The following is a 23,715-nucleotide window of genomic DNA, read 5'->3' on the forward strand; positions in this document are numbered from 1 at the left end:
CTCGTCTCGTGTCGAACAGTACGGAGTTGTGGGTTCGAGTCCCGCTCCGGGCCGATTTTTTCTCCCAGCGGTTCTAAATTATTTAAATTAATTAATTAATTTATAATTATTAATATTAATAAGAGATGGCGCCTAACGCTTACCTCTGGTGCCAAATTGATTACGTAATTTATTTAATAATTAGCATTAAACTAGCCTGATAGATTTTCAGCATTCTGTTGGTATGTAGCAATACTGAGGGAAAAAATTAATTACTTTTATGTTTGATAAAGATAAATTCTTTACAATTTGTAGCAATTTATTTATAATAAATTATTTTACTAATTAAATTAAAGTAAAACTTCTTTAAGTTGTTTAATTTGAATCAAAGTAAAAACTGCTAATAGATCAATAGCTTAAACTAAGAGATAATATATTTATAAATTATTTTCTGTCTTATAAATTATATTACATTATTATAATTATACTCTTGATATACTTATTTCAATGTTTAGTAAAACATCATTAATTAATTATTTTATTTAAAGTAACAATTTAGTGAAATTGAACTAAAAAAATTATCTCCTTTCTAAATTACTGGAGGTCATCATGTGCAACAAAACCTTTAATTACAGTAACAAATTAATGAAAATGAACATTTTTGGCCTTCACCAAGGCCTGCATAAGGTTTTTTAACGAATTGGAATGCTTGAATAGTACTATTCGAAAAACAATTTTAAATTTCAAATAACATGATCTAATTCAACGTTAAAACTATTAAAACTTGCAATATTTTGGCCCTGCCCCATATATACATTTTATGATGTACAGATTGAATTAATATAGTCTAACTTTGCCCGAACTTTTCATAAAGGTACCTCCACACATGCAATATCATTTTGCAGTCTTTAAAATTAATACATTTGCTGGTGCAGCTGGCTTTATATATTTCCAAAGCCTCCAGGCTATGAATATGGTCTGTTTGATAGGCCTGCATAATTAACTTAGCACAGAAATCATGTACAAGAGAACTGACACAATATATAAGTTGCTATGCAATGCGAAAGATAAGATAGATCAAAGCAGGGTCTCAGGAGTGTACAATATATCGTTAAGGGATGATAGATTCTGAAGGGAGTTAGTGTATATTGGCTCAACTAAACGATCAATACAAAAAAGGGTACATGAGCATCAATATGACATGAAAAAAACAATAAGCATACCACTGCCTTGTCCATGTATGCAACTGACCCCGAAGTGCATGCAGACCTCCAGAACACCAAGTTAGGCCTATCAAACAGACCATATTTGTAGCCTGGAGGCTTTGGAAATATATAAAGCCAGCTGCACCAGCAAATGTATTAATTTTAAAGACTGCAATATGATATCGCATGTGTGGAGGTATCTTTATGAAAAGTTCGGGCAAAGTTAGACTATATTAATTCAATCTGTACATCATAAAATGTATATATGAGGCAGGGCCAAAAAATTGCGAGTTTTAATAGTTTTAATGTTGAATTAGATTCAGGATATTCAAAATTTAAAATTGTTTTTCGAATACTATCATTCAAACATTCCAATTCGTTAAAAACTTGATGCAGGCTTTGGTGAAGGCCAAAAACATTTGTTTTCGTTAATTTGTTAATAATGCTAATATTACTAAATTTCTGTGAATTTTTCAAGAAAAACAGAAAATAATGCAGACTCCAGAGATTCAGAAAACGAAATGATTAATTTCTTATAAGATCTGTTAGAAGTTGTTTACTTTCAGCCATCTTTAGTTTTTGTTTTTTTTCCTACTTTTTATTCCTAAAAGCTTTCTAAATTTATCCTTTCATCTTAAAATAAACAGTTGAAGGGTTGCTGTAGAAAATAATGCATGTTTTCTCATATGTTTTTTTGTTTCTGAGGATTGATATTTTTTATTCTACTTATAATTTTATGTTTCAAATAAAACAAGTTAGTCCAATTTTTGAAATTTCTCTAAATAATTGTGTGTAATATTTTGCATATTTATCAATAATAAATTAATGATTGATATAAGTTTATATTCTTACCTGTAAAAAATCCTAATGTAAAAGATAAACTGAGAAATAAAGATCTTAGTAACTGAGTAAAAAATAAACCAAATGCTAAAATTATTCCATTAAGAATTTTGGAGTCTTGAGAGTCAATATGTTGCAATAATAATCTTAATAATATCGCCTGTAAAATATAAAATATTTTCTAATCACCATCATTGAAATANCCATGTATGCAACTGACCCCGAAGTGCATGCAGACCTCCAGAACACCAAGTTAGGCCTATCAAACAGACCATATTTGTAGCCTGGAGGCTTTGGAAATATATAAAGCCAGCTGCACCAGCAAATGTATTAATTTTAAAGACTGCAATATGATATCGCATGTGTGGAGGTATCTTTATGAAAAGTTCGGGCAAAGTTAGACTATATTAATTCAATCTGTACATCATAAAATGTATATATGAGGCAGGGCCAAAAAATTGCGAGTTTTAATAGTTTTAATGTTGAATTAGATTCAGGATATTCAAAATTTAAAATTGTTTTTCGAATACTATCATTCAAACATTCCAATTCGTTAAAAACTTGATGCAGGCTTTGGTGAAGGCCAAAAACATTTGTTTTCGTTAATTTGTTAATAATGCTAATATTACTAAATTTCTGTGAATTTTTCAAGAAAAACAGAAAATAATGCAGACTCCAGAGATTCAGAAAACGAAATGATTAATTTCTTATAAGATCTGTTAGAAGTTGTTTACTTTCAGCCATCTTTAGTTTTTGTTTTTTTTCCTACTTTTTATTCCTAAAAGCTTTCTAAATTTATCCTTTCATCTTAAAATAAACAGTTGAAGGGTTGCTGTAGAAAATAATGCATGTTTTCTCATATGTTTTTTTGTTTCTGAGGATTGATATTTTTTATTCTACTTATAATTTTATGTTTCAAATAAAACAAGTTAGTCCAATTTTTGAAATTTCTTTAAATAATTGTGTGTAATATTTTGCATATTTATCAATAATAAATTAATGATTGATATAAGTTTATATTCTTACCTGTAAAAAATCCTAATGTAAAAGATAAACTGAGAAATAAAGATCTTAGTAACTGAGTAAAAAATAAACCAAATGCTAAAATTATTCCATTAAGAATTTTGGAGTCTTGAGAGTCAATATGTTGCAATAATAATCTTAATAATATCGCCTGTAAAATATAAAATATTTTCTAATCACCATCATTGAAATAACAAAAAATCTTAGTTTTTTATTTGATTTAGTAAACATTTCTACTAAATCAATCAAATAACCTATTTTATAGTTTCATTTAATGAATTTTAGAATTTCAGCTTTAGACTGTAAATATTAGATAAATAAATATAATATGAATGCTTACAAAGTTATTACTTGATTATATCTGCAAATTTTATATTCAAAGAAAGTATAAAAAATGAATAAATTTGTTTAAGAAATTCTTTTCTGCTATTTTGTAAATATATTCAATTTCTAGCTATAACTATTTTATTTATGCTCACATCTAATGATTTTTTTTATTTTAGAATATTACAGATAGATTAATTTGCCACAAATGCCAATAAATTAAAGAAAATTACTAACAATTATTTTATAAGAATCTTTTTGTTTATATTCATTAAAATGTCATAATAATAAAAAAAAGCTTTAAATTAAATCTAATAATTCCTCGATTTCAAGTGTTTTCAGATAATTATTTCCTTGAAGACTAAAATAATTTTTTACTATAATAATAAAGAACTAAATTATCAAACACAAAAATTAAATTCAAATTTCATGGTATTCAACATTTTTGTAATGTTTGTTTTTAATGATTTGATTTTTTTATTATTATATTTCTCTATTTTTGTGTTAAAGTATTTTAACCATTTGAAGATGGAGTAAAGTTCCAAAAACATTTAGAATTGTTGAACTTCTTGTTTTATATTCCTCAAAAGTGAAATTGCAACACTACAAAAGAATGCACATAGCCACATTCAAATTGCAGGACCCAATGACATATTACTACTAAACCCCAATATTCACTTTAGTGGTCTTTGTGGCAATACTGGCTGTCTCTGTAGATGCTGAGGAAAATCAAACTTTGTAAGAACCAACATCTCATGCAAATAGGTGTATCCGTTCTGTGTGACGAAACAGTCTGGTTTAAAGTGCTGACTGCAAAGAACACTACTATTGTTTGGTTTCCATTTGTTGTCACATATTGCTTTGCCAATTACCAACCAAAGTATTGCTTGTGTAACCAAGAAAAAATATTGACTCCTAAGAATCACTCGGTGCAGATAGAATTTTGGATATTTCATGTTTGCCTTAAAGAAATTTTCCAACAAAATTTATCAAATTTACATTTACAAGTACAGTGGTACCTCAGGATATGAAATTAATCCATTCCGAAATTGAGATTGTATCATGAAAATGTCGTAAGGTGAATCATTTTTCCCCATACGATTACATGTAAAACCAAATAATTCATTCCAACACGAAAAACACACTCAAATTAAAGCTAAGTAGTACATTAAAAAAAAAACTATAGTAAGGAAAACACTGAAAAATGCATTTTGTAGTTGTAAATGTATAAATAACCATAATAGAATAATAATTGATTAAAAAAATGTAGTTTTATTTGCACTTTACCTTTGCAGACAATGGTGGAGGTGTAATTTGGTGGCAGAAGAGAGGGAGAAGGGAAATGATACTAAAACTTAACTTACATAACATAATGTAACAATAACAAAAATAACTTAGAAAAGATAAAAAATTAGAGTTGTTTTATATATATATATTTTTTAATTTTTATTCACTGCTTTTTGCTTTCTTTCCTTCACTTCCATCAGCATTTTCACTGGATAGAGGTTGCATGGTAAAATATCTATCCAAAGAGGTTGGCTTTGCCTACTTTTTAAAATGTTTCTAAAATGACTTAGGCAAATGTCATTACTCCAAGCAGCAATACGGCCAGTGTGAACCTTTTCAGGATGTTTCTTTTCAATAAAATCAGTCACTTTCTGAAGATTTCCTTTATCAAGCGAGATCCTTCCACGACGAAGCAAACACGCGGACTGAGACCAATGAACAGAAGTGAGTAAAAACGGCGCTGTGAACTAATGTAACGTCGTATGGTGAGTTTTTGTTTGTATCGTGGAGCAAAAATATGTTTGAATTTCATGTCATATCCTGAAAATTTCATATGCTGGGGCGTTTGTATCCTGAGGTACCACTGTATAGGTATACAGTAAATTGGGATGAAATCGTACAATACAATTGACCTTGTCCCATGTGACAATAAAACAAAGAAACTTAACCTAACTTGATTCTAACTTAACTAATTTTTGCAAAAATAGGGCCCTGGACCAAGATGGGGTTTTGTTGGAAGAAAATAAGATATCAGATTGAAGAAATTAGAAAAAAAAAGGGGAATGATTGGCACTTAAACCTGATGTCTTTCTTCTTTGGGGGAATTTCCTTTAGTTCCTCTCAACAAACACGTGTTACTCCTCCAGGAGTCTGTCTTGAAAGATCTTGTTTAGACATTCTCCATCCCTATATCCCCTTTCTTGCTAGTTCTTCTAACCAATCCGATTCTACCCTTTTGTCTTAAAGAACACATAAGACCATCAGACCAACCAATAAGGGTGAAGCCAGATGGACAAAAGCCCAGAAGTACAGTTTTGAAAGAAAGGAAGGGGAGTTAAGAACACAAGACTTAACCAAGCAACACTTGTTTTTAGGAAATCTGACAACAAAATATCCATTGTCTGATTGTTTTATGTACAAAAAAAGATACCATATCATTGGTCGGTGATCAAACCCTCATAACTCCAATATCTGCTTAAATTTGAATTAGGCTACAGCATTAGTGGATAACAAAACATTTCTCGTGTTCTGTAAAACTCATGTAGGTCCTGAGTCGAACCTAGTTCAATACATAGATAAAATTGTGGCTGTCTGCCACGTTTGTTTTGTAATTGTATATAGAATAGGAGCTCCTTTCTTCTTCCCTGTAATTCTTCTTCCTTCCTGTCACATGACAAGAGCTTTACTGTTCATGAGTCTTGATTGGGCCAGTGTACAAAAAGAAAGGAAGGGTCCTGCCTGAAGGGGACCTGGGGAAACCAGGAGTAAACAAGAATCACTTTTGGGGTTCACCACCAATGAGATAGGTCAGGTGACCAAGAGACAAACTATGAGGAGTCAGGCCTAGGAAGGTAGAAGAAGAGAGAAGATCAGTATAGACCACGTGTGGATGGTGACTCGAAACTAAGCAAGTCTTTCCGTACATGTTCAAGGACCTGCCTCAGCACATATTTAATGGTAACTGTTTGTTAATACCCTGGATGCCAACAGATTGGATATTCTCCATCCACGAAGCAACCATAGTCGACATTACCCCAGTATCAGGACCACCAATCTAAGCTACCAGTAGACCCTCCTTCATCCTTTCTTTTCTCTTTTAGTTGTAAGTAGTAATAGTATTAGGTTTAAGTTGAATTGTCATTGTCTCAGTTTTAAGCTGAATTGTATATAAATCAATTGTTGCTGGAAGTTCGATCAAGAGCATGAACTTAGTACATATATATACAGTACTTTTGTTCTCTGTAACAGGTAGTCTGACCTCTGTTACCTCATTTCAATGAACAAAACGTGATTGACTGTTATTTGCATCATCTTAGTGTCACATGTTTCTCACAAAATATACTAATCAACATATGGAAACAACAGACTTCTGAAAGAAATTTAATGTTTCTCCAAAAATATTTCTTCAGAAGGAGTTATGAGATTTTGATCACCAACCAACAATATAGTGTCAGAGCAACTAGGCCTATATTTAACTTGTAAATCTGTAGGATTACCAAAGTACACAGGTTGAGGAGAGGTAAGAGAAAAATAAAGGCCAAACACAAAAAAAAAAAAAAAAAAACAAATCCTTGTTATACAATACTATTATATTCCTTAGGTAAAGCATTAANCAATTTATCATTTTACGTATACAAAAACTGATCAATCAATCAATCTTTAGTCAATTTTAATACATAAAAAAATAGTGCAGTACAATCTTGCATTATCATAGTAAAAAAAAAAAAAAAAAAATGAAAACCACACAATTCCTTGTTATACAATACTATTATATTCCTTAGGTAAAGCATTAAACCTACCCACCTGAGTGAGCTACAATAAGGTTACAAAGGTAATGGTAACAAAGAAATCAAACAGTTCTATAACTAAATCAACTAATTACATATATACTAGTGATTACAATAATTATACAGGCAATCATATTCAGTTGAGGGATTATTCCCTTTTAGTTCACTTCAATCCAATAAGTCCATATTTTACATCATATATTAATTGATCTGCACGTGGGCTGATCGTTTGAGAACCAGTCCATTGAAAATAAACCTCTCTACAAACACACTTTCTAGTCTATATAAAAAATCACCACAGTCGATGTCCCCTTAATCCTTGTGACACTGATGAAGATGGATTTCATCAGTGTCACAGAAGAAGAATGTCTTGTACTCCAAAGAAAACCAAAAAAGAGTCCTTCTTATGTGTAGTAGCTCACCTTTTATACCCCTTTTATTTCCCTCTCTCCCTTCGTGCTCAATCAGTCACTTTCCTCCAAAAATGGCAGCAGCCCTTACCTTCAATCTCTTCCCAAAGACTCCATCCTTCCTGGTTTAGGGAATGTCTTGTACTCCAAAGAAAACCAAAAAAGAGTCCTTCTTATGTGTAGTAGCTCACCTTTTATACCCCTTTCTTTCCAGGGTTATGTGAGCCACCACATAACCCGGCTGCGAGCCAATCACAACACACTGACTTGACATCCAAAATGCGATTCACGACAACAAAAAGCTTATAAAACGAAAAGAAAAAAACTAATACACTATAACAATAAATACACAAAGAGACAATAATATAATTACAAATAGTGTCAGAGCACTACAAACTTACTAGTGAAATGTGATACCTGATCCTTTTTTATATCTTGCCATACAATTAACAGCACAGCAACTCAGTGACATTCCTGTTATGTTCCTGTGAAAATTCCTGCATACTCAAATCTAAATAAATAGCAATTACTCCAGAAATTGCTATGGTAAGTCAGCACACAACAATCTGTCCATAACATTTGCATTTTTTGCTTTAGACTGTCATGGAAGCACCTACTTTCTTTTGCTTCAAATAATGGCACTAGTTTCTACATTAACTACTAGATCCCAAATCAGATAAAAGTTATATGTCATTGGGAGGACCAATAGAGGACAGAGATGTGCAAATGATTAAGTTTGCATATACGTTGGGCCTGGTTTTGGGCTATAAAGACCATATTTGACCAACATTAAAGTTGACCAACATAAAGGTCAACTTGGACCATAAATGCTATCAGCAATGGTTTGTGGCAGTTGAATTTTCAAAAAAATATAAAAAATGCCTTGGAGACAACAGTGAGCTGAATATCGCCAGTTAACAGCTGAGGAACAAGACTGTATCCTGGAGCTGCACAACCTTGATTTGCTCATGCGTACAGTTGCCACATGTGTTGTGCACAATACAAGTACCATACAGCAATAAGCGACACAATGGACACATCTGTGAACATGTGAAAGAGGGAGTGGATTGCACTGGCACATGACAGAGTGCACAGACCAACAGAGTTACCAAATGGTCTGTTGAGACCTGTTTGCCTGTGCACATGACATCTGAAGCCATCTGTTGCAGTCAATGAGTGCATCTGTGTCCACTCAAACCATTTAAAACAGCTGCATAAAGTTGGGCTACATGCAAAGCAACCAGCAACAGGGGTGTGTATTGTGTTATTAACTGCTCAACACATGACTGCATGTCTGATGTAGTATCATCATCATTGAAATTGGACTACTGAATGGCATTGAGTATTGTTTATGGATGAATTCCACTTATCTGTGGAGGAATGATGACCATGGATGAATGAGGTGGTATCCTGGGGAACACTACATGCTTTTTAGATCAGTACAAATCTAGGAATTTTCCTAGTAAAAGAGAAAAGGGGGACTTCTACGGTCAATGACCGAGACGCTCTCCTCGAACAAGAAAAAAAACGAAGAATGTTAAAATATCAATAAGAGAAATCATCTCTATTTGTTTAACAGTTATTCTATAGACATTAGTATCAACAAGAGGGGAATAAGAGATATTTCTTATCACCTCTTGGTTGCACGTAACACGTGGTTACGGCAATAAATCGCCTTGTTCATAGTCAAACTCGACGTTTGATATAAACAATAACTAAATAGTTGACCAGGTTAAAGAAATTATTGTCAAATGATTGTTAATTTATGGATGAAAGCCATCAAACCTATAAGAATTTATATCATAAAATCATATCATTTTGACACCAATAACAATAAATTAAACAAACTTCGCTGAATCAGTTGTCCGAACTACCTAGATCCAAATATCAACACACTAGCAGGTGTGCGGATAAATCATGAATAACGTCATAGTTCTCACCCCCTCGAAATCAGTATAAAGAGGGCTCCTGGCCAGTATCGGAGTGGCCTCCAACTTAGAAGGAAATAACGGATTGACGATCCTCATCGCTGACCGCCAAAGACGGACAACACGGTTAGATTCTACAATCTACAAATTAGTAAGTAGAATTCTCTCCCTTCTCGCAGGTGGACTCGGGCTAATTCCTAAATAGATATTAAGAGGATCCAAGAATGTCCTCTATCGTAAATATGCGAGATGCATGAAAACCGCCTATTGTAACCTCGGTTAGAGATTAGTAGTATTTTTAATTATTATAACCTTTTCATATATATCATTAGTTAATTAAAAATATATATATGTTATTTTAAATATGTGTGTTTACTCGTACTCGGTTAACACCTTATCGACTTATCCGCGACCTCCCACTCGATTTTCGCCCTCCTAAATTACCATCCACTGACTCTGTGAGCGGGACTCACCGCCCCGTTGTCGGAAAACGGTTTAGGCTTTGATGCATAAACCCCGATTCTCACACTAGCCCTTTTTACCAATAGTAACACTAGTCCCACACTGAACATCATTGTTTGGGGAGGCATCATGTTCAATCAACAGATAACCCTGATATTCTGACAGCAGACCAGTATGTTACACGAATTGTGGATCCTGTGGTTCAGCCATTGTGCTAGCTACTTCCAACATGTTGTTTCAGCAAGATAATGCCCGATCACATGTTGTATGGCAAACACTCACCAACCTGAACTGAATTCACATTCTTCCCTGGCTAGTAGCTTTTCCAGATCTCTCTTCCATCAAACACTCATGAGACCTTGTCCAATGTGAGATGCACCAGAGACCACAGCTGCATTCTGTAGATGACATGCACATCACAGTGGACACAGCTTGGCAAGAGATAAATTACCTTATTGATAGTATGCCTCACCATGTAGGAGCCTGTATAGTTGCCCTAGGAGGCCATATTCATTCCTGAATAAACAGATGTCTGTTGCATATTTATGTTTGTTTTTTTAACCATTTGCATATGTCTCTCACCTCTACTGGTCTTGCAATGTGCATGTGGCTATGCATATTCTTTTGTTGAGTTATGATTTCACTTTTGAGGAGTGTAAAACTAATTTCTATAATTTACAGATAACAAAAGATAATATTTCCTACTAACAAAATACTAAGTTTAAAACATACCTATATATACACAAGTTTTACAAATTTGTAAAACTTGTGTATATATAGGTATGTTTTTAAATCAAAAAATTTTTGATATATAATTTTATAGTTTGTGTATATATGTATATTATATATGTGTTGTATACTCCTTTAATATTTTAGTTGGCTGATGAGGGGCTTAGGAGCCCAAAACGTGTATAATTCCACATGTATCAACTGAATAAAAGATGAGAAAACCGCCAAGTTATAACACTTCATTGTGTCTGAAGCAACAAAGTTCAAAGCACAGTTTCAGATTATTAAGAGCCGTAATGTGTTTAAAATTAAATAATTGTTATATGATATTTATGTATTGTATACTCCTTTAATATTTTAGTTGGCTGATAAGGGGCTTAGGAGCCTGAAACGTGTATAATTTCACACATATCAACTGAATAAAAGATGAGAAAACTGCCAAGTGTCTTAATTTATAACACTGTCAGGTTGATCCCAACTTGTCGATTAAAGTAACTCGACCGACATAACGTAAAAACATGACACTTTTAATTAACTAGTAGATTATATTCTAACTCATTCTTACAATGTTTTTTTTTAACGAGCGGTATCACAGTTCGTGGAGCGTAGCGTAGGGTCGACTGGTCGTCTCGGCAGCTAGTCCAGAAGTAGTTCATCGGCTAACGCTCCGGGCAATTTACCGCCTTACAGAAATGTTGACTATTAGTTCGCGACAAGAAATAGTTCGCGACCGCAACAGTAGTCCCCCGCCAGCGATAGCGAGATATTTACAAATACCTGGGGTTAAATTTTACGCGACGACCTGCGCGTGTGACAGTTTTCTGTTGCTGTGGCGAAGCTTCTGCTGGGGGTACCGTTGTTGTTGCCTCTGTTGTTGCTGTTTCTGCTGAAGCTGTTGTTGATGTAGATGGGGAGAACGTTGAGTCATCCGCACATATGTATGCGGGTTTGAGTCTATCGATGTTGACAGTAATATGACGCTTTTTTACTTCCAGTTTGAAGTTTTTGGGTCCACGCTTTAACACACGGTATGGNACATTTTGTCTTAGACTCTAGGTGACACGAAGGAAGTCTTTGTATTGACGTTTTTAAACATTTTTTAATAGGAATACACAATAATGTTACATTAATTTTAATACTCTTACTTATTTCTGGAGTGGAATCTAATGCTGGTCCTTTACAAAGAACTCTGACAAAATGTGGAAGAAATGTTTTTTTGAAATGCAGAAAATGCAAACTCTGTTTGAACATCTTTTACATTATGACTTTTTACATTTATAAACAAATGTGTCAACTATCTTATACAACCCTTAACTCATTTTTATATTACTTACATATACATATGTTTTTTTATTTATTTTTCTTCCTTTTTCATTACTTTTAATTATATATTATTTTTACTTTTTTTTGGCATTTACTATGAATTATCTTGATTACTTATACTTTTCAGTTTGTCAGATTTTTAATATTATATATATCCGTGTATTATCACATTAGTTTTTTCGTAATTTTATTCACTGTATATATCACAAATCTTTTATTAATTACTTATACTATTACTGTTTTCATTTGTTATATTATCTTAATCTATGGATTAACTGTTATTTGGGGATGGAAATTTTGTCCAATGGCATTGCTATGTATATGTGTGGGGTTTAGACAAGTAACATGCCTAAACCATTAAGGCAATAAATTTGCGAGGAGTCGCGTGGGAGAGTCAAGTGAGGGGAGAAGCGAGAAGGAAGGAGTGTCAAGCAAGGGACAGTAGTAAACAAGACGACAGTGGGTGACGATGCAAAAAGTGGAAAGTAGAAAGGAAACAAAAGACGTTACGAAGGCGAAAGCATTATTATTCCGTCAAGACGGTTACGACGGTTACGAACTCTGGAAGTTTATTGTCATTTCTATAATTCTCAATCTCAATACCCTTTTTCCTACATATGTAAAATAAATAAATAAATAAAGTCTTTAAAGCAATTGAATTATGGCAACATATTACATCATTAACTCTTATATTGGGATAATAATTCTTGTATTGCTGAAATGAATGATTTGTGCTATAACAGTCCTAATAACTTAATTCTGAATACTCAACTCTCAAAAAATGAACACAATAATAAACTAGGTCCAAGCTTGATAAATATAACAACAGATTTAAAAATGTACAGAAAATCCTTGTTAATTCGAACTTGAATAGTTTGAAATCCCGTTAGTTCATAACTGTACTATTTGTCCTGGCTGGGGATATAGAGATTTACATGTTAAAGAATTCACTTAGTTCAAAATTCAAAGTGAAAATTCTGTGCAAACTGTGATATGAGTACATTAGCTTTTTTGTTTAGATTGAAGTGCTTTCATATAAGAAAACAACAGACCAAAAACAACTCTAATTTGGTTAATATGGCTTTGCTTTTATAGTAACACATGTTTGGATGTCACTCTATCAATGGACTACTCTTTTCTTATCTTATCTACTCTTTTTTTCTTATCTCATAAAATACAGCTGGGTTTTTGGATTGCAAGATTAAGCTAATTTCAAACTAATAAGGATTTCCTGTATATATTAAATGGCCATATAGTATTACCATAAAGAATATACTTGCACAGAGCATAATGGAAAATATAATATAATTGATTTTATTAACTGTTCTAAGTTTTTCTAAACCTGTGTGTGAACTTCAAAATATTAAGTTATGATGCATTAGACCCATTTTCCTTCCATTGCTAGATTCTTGATGACAACAGAAAAAGAAACATAAACTTAATAATAGTTATCAATGGAAAAATTACAATTTTTCAAGGTACAGTGGTGCCTTGTATAATGTACTTAATCCGTTCCAGGTGCATGTCCATTAAGTGAATAGTCTGTTATATGAAACGCATTTTCCCATAGAAATACATGTTAAAACATATAATTCATTCTGCAGCATAAAATAACCGTACTGTACCATAAAAAAATGAAAATGGAGCAGTCACCAATTATGCTGGGTAGTCAGATGTTGTGAGGAGGAGGTGGAGGAACACTTTCTTCACACATTCATACAGATACAGACTTTTTACACATTGCAGCAGGTCTTTTTTTTTTTTTTATTGTTTTTTAATCTGATTCAGATTCAGGAGAGGCTACCGAAGCTTGCAGGGTCAACTCCTCTAGTTCCATCCTTTGTTTTTTCCCTGTTGGCCTCTTGAAAAACATGTCCAAAGTGGTCTGTTTCTCTCTCTTCTTCAACACCTATCGGAAATGACAGGCAAGGGTATCATTGTAGAGATCATTGATACTGTTGGCCTCAGCTCTGTTTGGATAATGAGTGTTGGTAAACTCCTGAACCTCTCCCCATTCAACAAGGAAGTTTTTGTCAACTTTCACTCCTTCTGATGATTTTTTGCATTGTTTCAATTGAAATCACTTTTCTGTTTTTTTATAAGCCATGATTTGCAAAACACTTGAATAAATGTAAATACCCTGCACTGTGTTGATGTACCTAATAAACAAGGAAGCAAGCCTAATCCCAATGCTCTGTACTTTAGATATACTGATAATATATTCTAATAATACTAATATATTATAAAAATAGCAGATTGTCATTGGCAACAGCAAAAGAGTGAAAACATCATTCGCACTTGTTCATAAAAAGTCCATTGGTCGCCTCACGTAAATGCCGAACGGAAAGTCCGTTGTCCCAGCCAGTCCATTGCTCGAGTCATGTAACAGCCAAACAGATAGTCCGTTATTTGCAGCGTCCATTATTTGAGGTGTACGTTATACGAGGCACCACTGTATCAGGAAGAGATAGTAAATAAATTTAACTGTATTTCTGATTTAACTAATATTAATTATAGTGAAAGCTACATTTTTATTGAATGATTAATGAAAGTTATAAAACGATTAAAAATGTGAAAAATTAACATGTCCATTTCAAAAAACCTATATAAAAATATTAACAAAAATAAAAAAAAATATGTAGAGATAAAAGGATAAATGAAACATTTATCCTTTTATATGTAAAAAAAATATGTAGAGATAAAAGGATAAATGAAACATTTATCCTTTTATCTCTACATATTTTTTTTTTATTTCAATATGCTCAAATAATCTTTTATGCAAACTTTCTTTCCTATGTAATATCCTTACAGTATCCAATGCTATTTCACACCCATTTCCATTATAACACTTGCTAACTACTGATATACTCTGATTTTTCACAATTAATTTGATATGTAGAAACAAGTCTGGACAGCCTTGCCATAGCTAGATCACTTTTTTCTGCCAAAATACAAATCTAATTTCAAATATCTCACTGGCATATGTAACACTATTAGATCAAACCAATAGATTTTTCTATTGAGGAAAGGGTTATCCTTAAGGTATTGCTTTCTCCTCCCTCATCAACACAAATATCTTGATCCAAGATGATTTTCTAATTATCCTGGATCAAGAATTTGGAAAATTTGAAATAACTACGCAAGTATTGAAAGTAAAATCTTTACGAAGAAACTAGGAGATGTGTTTTAATCATTGCAACTGCTCTCCATTTTTGGGCTAGACTACTTCCCCCCTTTTCACAGGCTTGCTATGGATGATAAAATCTTATTAAGTTAGTATCACAAAAATTTCCAGTTAATATTTTTGTTAAATAATTTATTTCATATAATATAAAATATATATGGTTTTGTATAAGTTATAAAAATGAAACATGTAAATTTTATTATTAATTATATAGTTTATATACATAAATATGTTTTATAGCAACACTTAACTTTCAGCATTTTTTTCAGCTGCATCACTTTCTGGAAGATTCCATAAATCTTCTCTATTAATACCATGACGAAATGCTCTCCACATTAATTTTGATAACCATCCCACAGAAAGGAAAGAAAAAAAGCCAGAATGACTGCTAGGAAGCTCTGTTTTGCAACTACATTTGAAATATATATTTTAAAATTAATATTTTATACAATAACTTTTTTAAAATAATTAATTATTATTACCTTCCTGAAGGTCTCCACGGATATAAAATTTTCAAGGCATTTCTATATTTTGATTTCTTCTGTACTGATTTAGGCAATAACATAAATCCATTTCTGTAAATAAATAAAATTATGTTTTAAAATGTTTTGTTTAAACATATTCCATATTAAATCCAGTTAAACACAATCACAAAATGTGATTAATATAGTTACAGAATTATGTATCATTTATAGCATAACTAAAGTTGCCTGAATGCAAAGAATGCAGAGTCACTATCCACAGCATGGAAGTTATTCAGATCAAACTGCTGGAAGTATTCAGTTTTAAAATGTCCAGATTTTGTTTATACACTATAGTTTAAAACTATAGTGTATAGTGTATATGGTTGTTAATTTGATAGTTGTAGTATTTTATCCTGTTTTAAATTTAATTTTATGTTTTATGATGTTTATTTGTCACTATTTACATTAACTATTTTGAATTTTGTAGTTTAAATATTATGTTGGAATGTTTTTTAATTTTCAAATGTTTGTGTATCTTGACAATGGCCTATATAAAGAGGCCAAAAGCATTTGATTCCCAATAATCCCAATAATTATTTAACATAGTTTTAAAAACTTAAATATAATAAATAAAAGATCATTTAAGTTTTTAAATCTGTTAGATAATTTATATAAAATTTTGGAAACTAAGCAACCTTTATCATAAAACAATTATTGATTAGATGTAGAAGACGTGGTTGCTGTATCTTCAAATTATGTGTGTAGCGTCTATGTAATCCAAACGATAATTTTGGTAGATGATCAAACAGCAATTAGTTAGGAAAACGTTACGGTTTATTTAAAAAACACTTTTTTAAAAATTCAGATGCATTTCGGGTTGGCTTGTATTCCCAACCCCTCTTCAGTGACGTTATATAATGGTACAGTATAGACATGTGTGACAATATTTTTATTACATAGTTGTATGACTATTTCATTTTTAGTTAAAATGTATTATTCTTGATAAAAAATGGAACAGAGTACAAATTGACAATGGGTGTTATCCAGTGTTCACCGAGTAACAGTATACTGGCAACTGTTACTCTGTGAACACAATCACAGGGAATACAAGTTACTCAGGGAATACAAGCCAACCTGAAATGCATCTGAATTTTTAAAAAAGTGTTCTTTTAAATAAACTGTAACGTTTTCTAACTAATTGCTGTTTGATCATCTACCAAAATTATCGTTTGGATTACAAAGACGCTACACACAGAATTATTGATTACTTTTAACAATTACGTTTAATCATTCAATTATTTTTGTTTCTATAGATACTTTGTTAATGAGAGTTATAAAAAATAAAATAAACAAAAAAATATGAATCACATTCATTAGGTGTAAACAGTTTGAATCTAAAATTTTAAAATCAAGTAATTTGTGTGGAAGGGAAGAAAATGATAGATAGCAACAAAGAATTCCTATAATAAAATCTAGTGATTAAAAAAGTGAATTCTATTGATCATAGCTATTAAAAAAACTCATTCTTTTAAATGTAATAAATAATCACCTAGAAACATAAAACAGTATCATATTTTAACAATTTATCATTTTACGTATACAAAAACTGATCAATCAATCAATCTTTAGTCAATTTTAATACATAAAAAAATAGTGCAGTACAATCTTGCATTATCATAGTAAAAAAAAAAAAAAAATTCTTTTTGTTTCACTCTATGAATATTCATCTTAATGCTTTTAAGGTTTCACAACCATTTTCCCCCCTTAAACCATAATTATGTAAGACCAGTAAAAGAAACAAAAGAAATGTTTAAGTTATAAGTGGTAAAGTTACAGGTGTTTCTACTCCCTTCTTAGAGCTCAGACTTGTTACTATCAGAGTTCTTCTATTCCAAAATTAACGGTAATGCTAAACAATCAATGCTTTTCATTGGATGCTGAAATTGAAGTTGCATTGTAGGAATAGATCAAGGAAACATCAGAAAGTATGGAATGCAAAAAATGGACTCAATGTTTGAAAAAATATGTCATTTTAAAGGTAGTTATGCTAAAAAAAATGAATTTGTATAATCTTTGTAAAAAGAAATTACACAATCTTTTAAGTTCTATTTATCTTTATGCAACTGTATTTACATGTGTATTTTTTATGTCCACACTTATTTATTTTTATTTTTTTACTTTTTCATTTCTTGATGATCGTTTTTGTATTTTATTTATTGTTTGGGGTAAATAATTACTTTTTCTCCAGAACATTACTATACAGGGTGTATCAGTACAGTGGTTACAAACTTTCAGGAGAGATAGAGTACACCTAGACAATGGGAAATCACATAGCAATGCATGGTCGGAAATGCTTTCCTGGCACGATAGTGATGACACAAAACACAAGAAAGGAAGGATACAAACAGGATGAGAAAACATGTTTATTATTCTTAGTACAGCAAAAATCAAAAGGTTTATGTAGCGACATCTATCGCATACACCAGCCAAAGACATCCCAGCATTTTTGCTGTACTAAGAATAATAAACATGTTTTCTCACCCTGTTTGTGTCCTTCCTTTCTTGTATTTTCTGTCATCACTACTGTGCCAGGAAAGCATTTCCGATCATGCATTGCTTATGTGATCTGATTTTACAGATCGATCTATACAAAACGAAAAGTATATGCACTCCTAGTGTCGCTTGTGATCAAACATTTTTCCAAACTTGTGTGTACAAACATCAACAACCATCACCCATTATACAATAAACACACCAAACGATATGCCAAATTCTTGGGTTATGTAAAGACTATAATTAAATATTACAAATTAATTAATTTGACCAGAGGTAGGCAGTTATGCTGCTATCTCATATTAAATTTAATGACCAATTCCAAATTCAATTTTTAAAATGTCTAAATTAAAAATTAATTATTATAATTATTAAATTTAATACAAGATGGCAGCATACTCTAGTCAAATTAATTAATTTCTAATATTTAATTATAGCCTTTACGAAGCCCAAGAACTTGGCATATCATTTGGCGTGTTTATCAGATATATTATCTGTGATTTTTTTGTTTTCTGCAAACTGAATTTGCATTCCAGGTTGGTTCATTCCATATTAGAAGAAATGATGATGATGATTCACATTCATGCTCCGTAACAATGTATATTGTATAATTTTCCTTGAATAAACGTTATACATAAAATATTTGAGTATTTTTTTGGCATAGAACGCATTATCATATTTTACATTAATTTATATGGGAAAAATTGTTTCCCTTAACGAGTATTTCGCATTACGAGTAACATTCTGGAACGAATTATGCTTGTTAAGCGAGGTTCAACTGCATTTCTTTTTTTGGATGACACAATGAGTTTTACAGAATGTCGAGTTTTGTTTATTTTTCATTCAAATAGGATAAGAATTAATTTCTTTTCATATCCAATATTAAAATAAAAAACTAAAAATATTAATTATGATATAATAATTAATTTTTTTATTCAATCATAAAATATATTATTTTACTAATGTATAAAACTTTCAATTTTTATTTTGCATAAAAAAGTAGCTAATACAATAATAAAGAGATTTTAATTGCTTTCAAATGCTTCAAACACTCATAATATTAAACAATACAGTATTTTTAATTTTTTGTATAGATAAAACATAAAATAGCAAAATAAATCAGTTTTTTTCTTCAAAAAAACAACTCAAAAGATAATAAATATGAAATTCTAATCCAACACAGATTTTGTTGTAAATCGTTCAGATTTCCCTAAAAAGATGATTAATTTAACCATTAAGTTCTGACAGAAGTATAGCAACAGGAAAATAAAAACTTCAAATATACTAAGTCCCTTCAGAGATTTGACTAGTATATGTTTTTANCGATCATGCATTGCTTATGTGATCTGATTTTACAGATCGATCTATACAAAACGAAAAGTATATGCACTCCTAGTGTCGCTTGTGATCAAACATTTTTCCAAACTTGTGTGTACAAACATCAACAACCATCACCCATTATACAATAAACACACCAAACGATATGCCAAATTCTTGGGTTATGTAAAGACTATAATTAAATATTACAAATTAATTAATTTGACCAGAGGTAGGCAGTTATGCTGCTATCTCATATTAAATTTAATGACCAATTCCAAATTCAATTTTTAAAATGTCTAAATTAAAAATTAATTATTATAATTATTAAATTTAATACAAGATGGCAGCATACTCTAGTCAAATTAATTAATTTCTAATATTTAATTATAGCCTTTACGAAGCCCAAGAACTTGGCATATCATTTGGCGTGTTTATCAGATATATTATCTGTGATTTTTTTGTTTTCTGCAAACTGAATTTGCATTCCAGGTTGGTTCATTCCATATTAGAAGAAATGATGATGATGATTCACATTCATGCTCCGTAACAATGTATATTGTATAATTTTCCTTGAATAAACGTTATACATAAAATATTTGAGTATTTTTTTGGCATAGAACGCATTATCATATTTTACATTAATTTATATGGGAAAAATTGTTTCCCTTAACGAGTATTTCGCATTACGAGTAACATTCTGGAACGAATTATGCTTGTTAAGCGAGGTTCAACTGCATTTCTTTTTTTGGATGACACAATGAGTTTTACAGAATGTCGAGTTTTGTTTATTTTTCATTCAAATAGGATAAGAATTAATTTCTTTTCATATCCAATATTAAAATAAAAAACTAAAAATATTAATTATGATATAATAATTAATTTTTTTATTCAATCATAAAATATATTATTTTACTAATGTATAAAACTTTCAATTTTTATTTTGCATAAAAAAGTAGCTAATACAATAATAAAGAGATTTTAATTGCTTTCAAATGCTTCAAACACTCATAATATTAAACAATACAGTATTTTTAATTTTTTGTATAGATAAAACATAAAATAGCAAAATAAATCAGTTTTTTTCTTCAAAAAAACAACTCAAAAGATAATAAATATGAAATTCTAATCCAACACAGATTTTGTTGTAAATCGTTCAGATTTCCCTAAAAAGATGATTAATTTAACCATTAAGTTCTGACAGAAGTATAGCAACAGGAAAATAAAAACTTCAAATATACTAAGTCCCTTCAGAGATTTGACTAGTATATGTTTTTATCATTTGAAACTGTAGGTATGTTTTAATGTCAACCAGTTTTTGTTTAATTGAAACAATTTCTGTTATAGTGTTTTCATATCCTCTCATCATCCGATTTTTTATCTTTAACGGAATCATCTAGCCACTTAGCATCTTGCTCAAAGAAATTAACAGATTATCCATTGCAAATGGCATTATCAACAAACAAAGTATTCTTAGAGAAACAATATAAACTGGAATAATGACATAAAATATAGCCAAACAACCAGCATTTGATTAGCTGTTCATAAGCAACACCTCATAGTATCATTGAAGAAGCATGATTTTATATTATTTATCTGATTCTTTTATTAATTTAACATTTAACTTGAAACTATTTTGTATTTAACTTACAAAGAAAGGCCACAAGTTCTTATGAACACTTTTCAAAAAAATGCTTTGAATCTTGTAGATCTTGGTGTCCTGAGTAAGCAGATAAAACCATTCATTTGAAAGGGTAAAACAGAAGGAAAAATAAAACTTGAAAAGAAATACACACATAGTTAATAAGTACAGCACATTTCATGAATTATGTTTGTGCTGTAAAAATGCACAGAATTAAGAAAACAGATTGTTTGTTGAATATGTCAAGATTGCTGTGTTACCAAAAAGAGGCTCTTCAACTTTATAAAACTTTCAGAGCCTCAACTGACTTGTGAATACCACATATTGTCCATCCAAGATGTATGAAATGATCTGTAGTTCACCTGGCAATCTTTTTGATAACTGTGGTGTGGTATAGTTGGTTACATTTGTAGTTTTAGACTCACTGACTAAAGTTAGATCTTACCTTGTTCTTTTTTTAATATAAAAATAACTTTATTCAATTATATATATATTAAATAAATATTTTTTATTTAGCAACTATTATAAATTTATATTTGTCTTTAGCTTGATGACAAGAATCTGACTTGTGAATTATCAAAAGTACTGCACATGAAAAATACAATAATGATTGTTAAGTTCTAAAATAAAACACAAAACTATTATTAAAGAGAATGCAACACCATAAGACATCTTTGCACATCTAATCTTACAAGTTAAATTCATTGATTAAATTACAATTTGATTCATCAATTGTTCATTCATGTGCTAACTTTTGTGTTATTAAGGAAAAAGTTAACAATTGTTAGATTTTTATTTTATATATGGAAAGTAGCAGTATGCTAATAGATCTTCTATATAATGACTGTTCAAGAAAAGAAATTTACAAATTCAATAAAATATTTTCATGGTGAGTATAAATTTTTTTCACAATTAGTTTTCTAATACAAAGTTTTCTTATTAGTAAGATATGTTTTATTTTACTAATAAGAAAACATATTTAATTATTAATAATTAATTTTTTGTATGTTTTATTGTTGTTTATCTCATTTTTCATTTTTTGCTGTTTTAATTAATAATTGATTAAATTAAATTTAATTAATTTATTTGTTAAATTTAATTAATTAAAGAATAAATTGTCTAATATTAATGTTGATCGTAAGCAAAATATTTTATTGAATTGCTAAAAAAATTATTTATGTTGAAAGTTTAACATTTACTTCACATATATAACAATCATTAAACTGCTTGTATTTCTTTTCACATTGTTTCCTTGTGTATTGCTCATTCATGCAAATAGATTTACCTGCTTATAAAGGTTACCAAGATCTACAAGATACATAACATGTTATTAAAAAGTGCATCTTCCCTTGTTAAATATTTTATATCCTGATTCATTTTTTATGCTATTATTTAGACAAGATTTCTATTCCATGGTATGTTTTTAGATTCTTTCAATATAATTTTAGAACAAAGAATACAGATAATGAATACATATTTTTATCATTAAAATGTAACATTTACTATTTTAAGAGTTTCNATGTTTTCAAATTATGAAAAATTTCAAAAACAAAACTTCTAATCTAAATTGAAAGTAAGAAATATTTTTTTTAATGATAAATGTATAGAATGAAATAGACAGCTACAACTTGAAATGTCCTATTTGTTATACACTTATACATTGAAAAATATGTTCAATTCTGATAATTATAGTTACACAATAAATTAAATTAAAGTCATGAAGTTTCATTTTTATTATTTTTAACAAAGAAAAATACCTAGTATTTAAGCCTATCCGATACACTTTTCTCCATTATATTTTTTACTTTAAAATTACGTATTTGCTATAAAAAAATCAAAACATAAAATGTAGCTACTTTTATTAAAAAAAATTAAATTTGTGATGATAATATGTTTAATATATGTGATAATAATATATAATAATATGCTTACTAAAATATTTATACATATATAATTTCTATTTATATAAAATATATTTTCTACTAACTATTTAAAGTAAAAACAATAGAATCAAATAGTTAGAAAATGTTACTTTTTTGAACTCCAAAAGTTATCTTTTTCAGAGATTTTGGTTTCTTTTTCATCATCAGTATCAATATAAGGAATATTTTCTGAATCATTTCCTTGTATTTCATGTGGCAAAAGAATTGATCCTGTTGATAACCATTTGTGCATAGGAACATCATCTCTTCTTTTAGTAAGATTAAACATATTCTTAGGATAAATACCAGATGAAAGAAATAAACAACTTAGTAGAAAACAACTCTGAAAATGTTCTTATCAATCTCTGTTGAAAGAAAATGAAAAAGCAGATTATTATCATTAATGTACAGTATTCAAATATCAAATTTAAAAATATTACCAAGTAAAATAATAGATATAAATTATATAATTTATGATTCATTCATTCAATTTATTAACAGAAATATTTGTTTTATTACAACATTATTAAAATTAAAATATAATTTACACATTCAAAAATATATATTTATATATTATAATAATAATATATAATAATATATATATAAATTCTAGAAC

The 23,715-nt window shown here is 30.1% G+C and overlaps 1 protein-coding gene across 1 annotated transcript in view; it reads right to left on the reverse strand.

Annotated features, from left to right (window-relative positions):
- The window catches only part of LOC111624986 (multidrug resistance-associated protein 5-like), a 46,649-nt gene that overhangs the window by 22,454 nt on the left and 480 nt on the right, over window positions 1–23,715 (reverse strand). Inside the window, exons 2-5 of the mRNA XM_023367996.1 lie at window positions 23,210–23,464; window positions 15,684–15,776; window positions 15,453–15,610; window positions 2,037–2,180 (exon numbers count right to left, since the gene is read on the reverse strand). Of these exons, the coding sequence (XP_023223764.1) occupies window positions 2,037–2,180; window positions 15,453–15,610; window positions 15,684–15,776; window positions 23,210–23,388 (574 nt within the window). The 5' untranslated portion in view covers window positions 23,389–23,464. The remainder of the gene's footprint in view (window positions 1–2,036; window positions 2,181–15,452; window positions 15,611–15,683; window positions 15,777–23,209; window positions 23,465–23,715) is intronic.

Source organism: Centruroides sculpturatus, unplaced genomic scaffold, assembly GCF_000671375.1.
Source record: "Centruroides sculpturatus isolate CEXI.00-Female unplaced genomic scaffold, Cexi_2.0 scaffold269, whole genome shotgun sequence".
NCBI lineage: Eukaryota > Metazoa > Arthropoda > Arachnida > Scorpiones > Buthidae > Centruroides > Centruroides sculpturatus.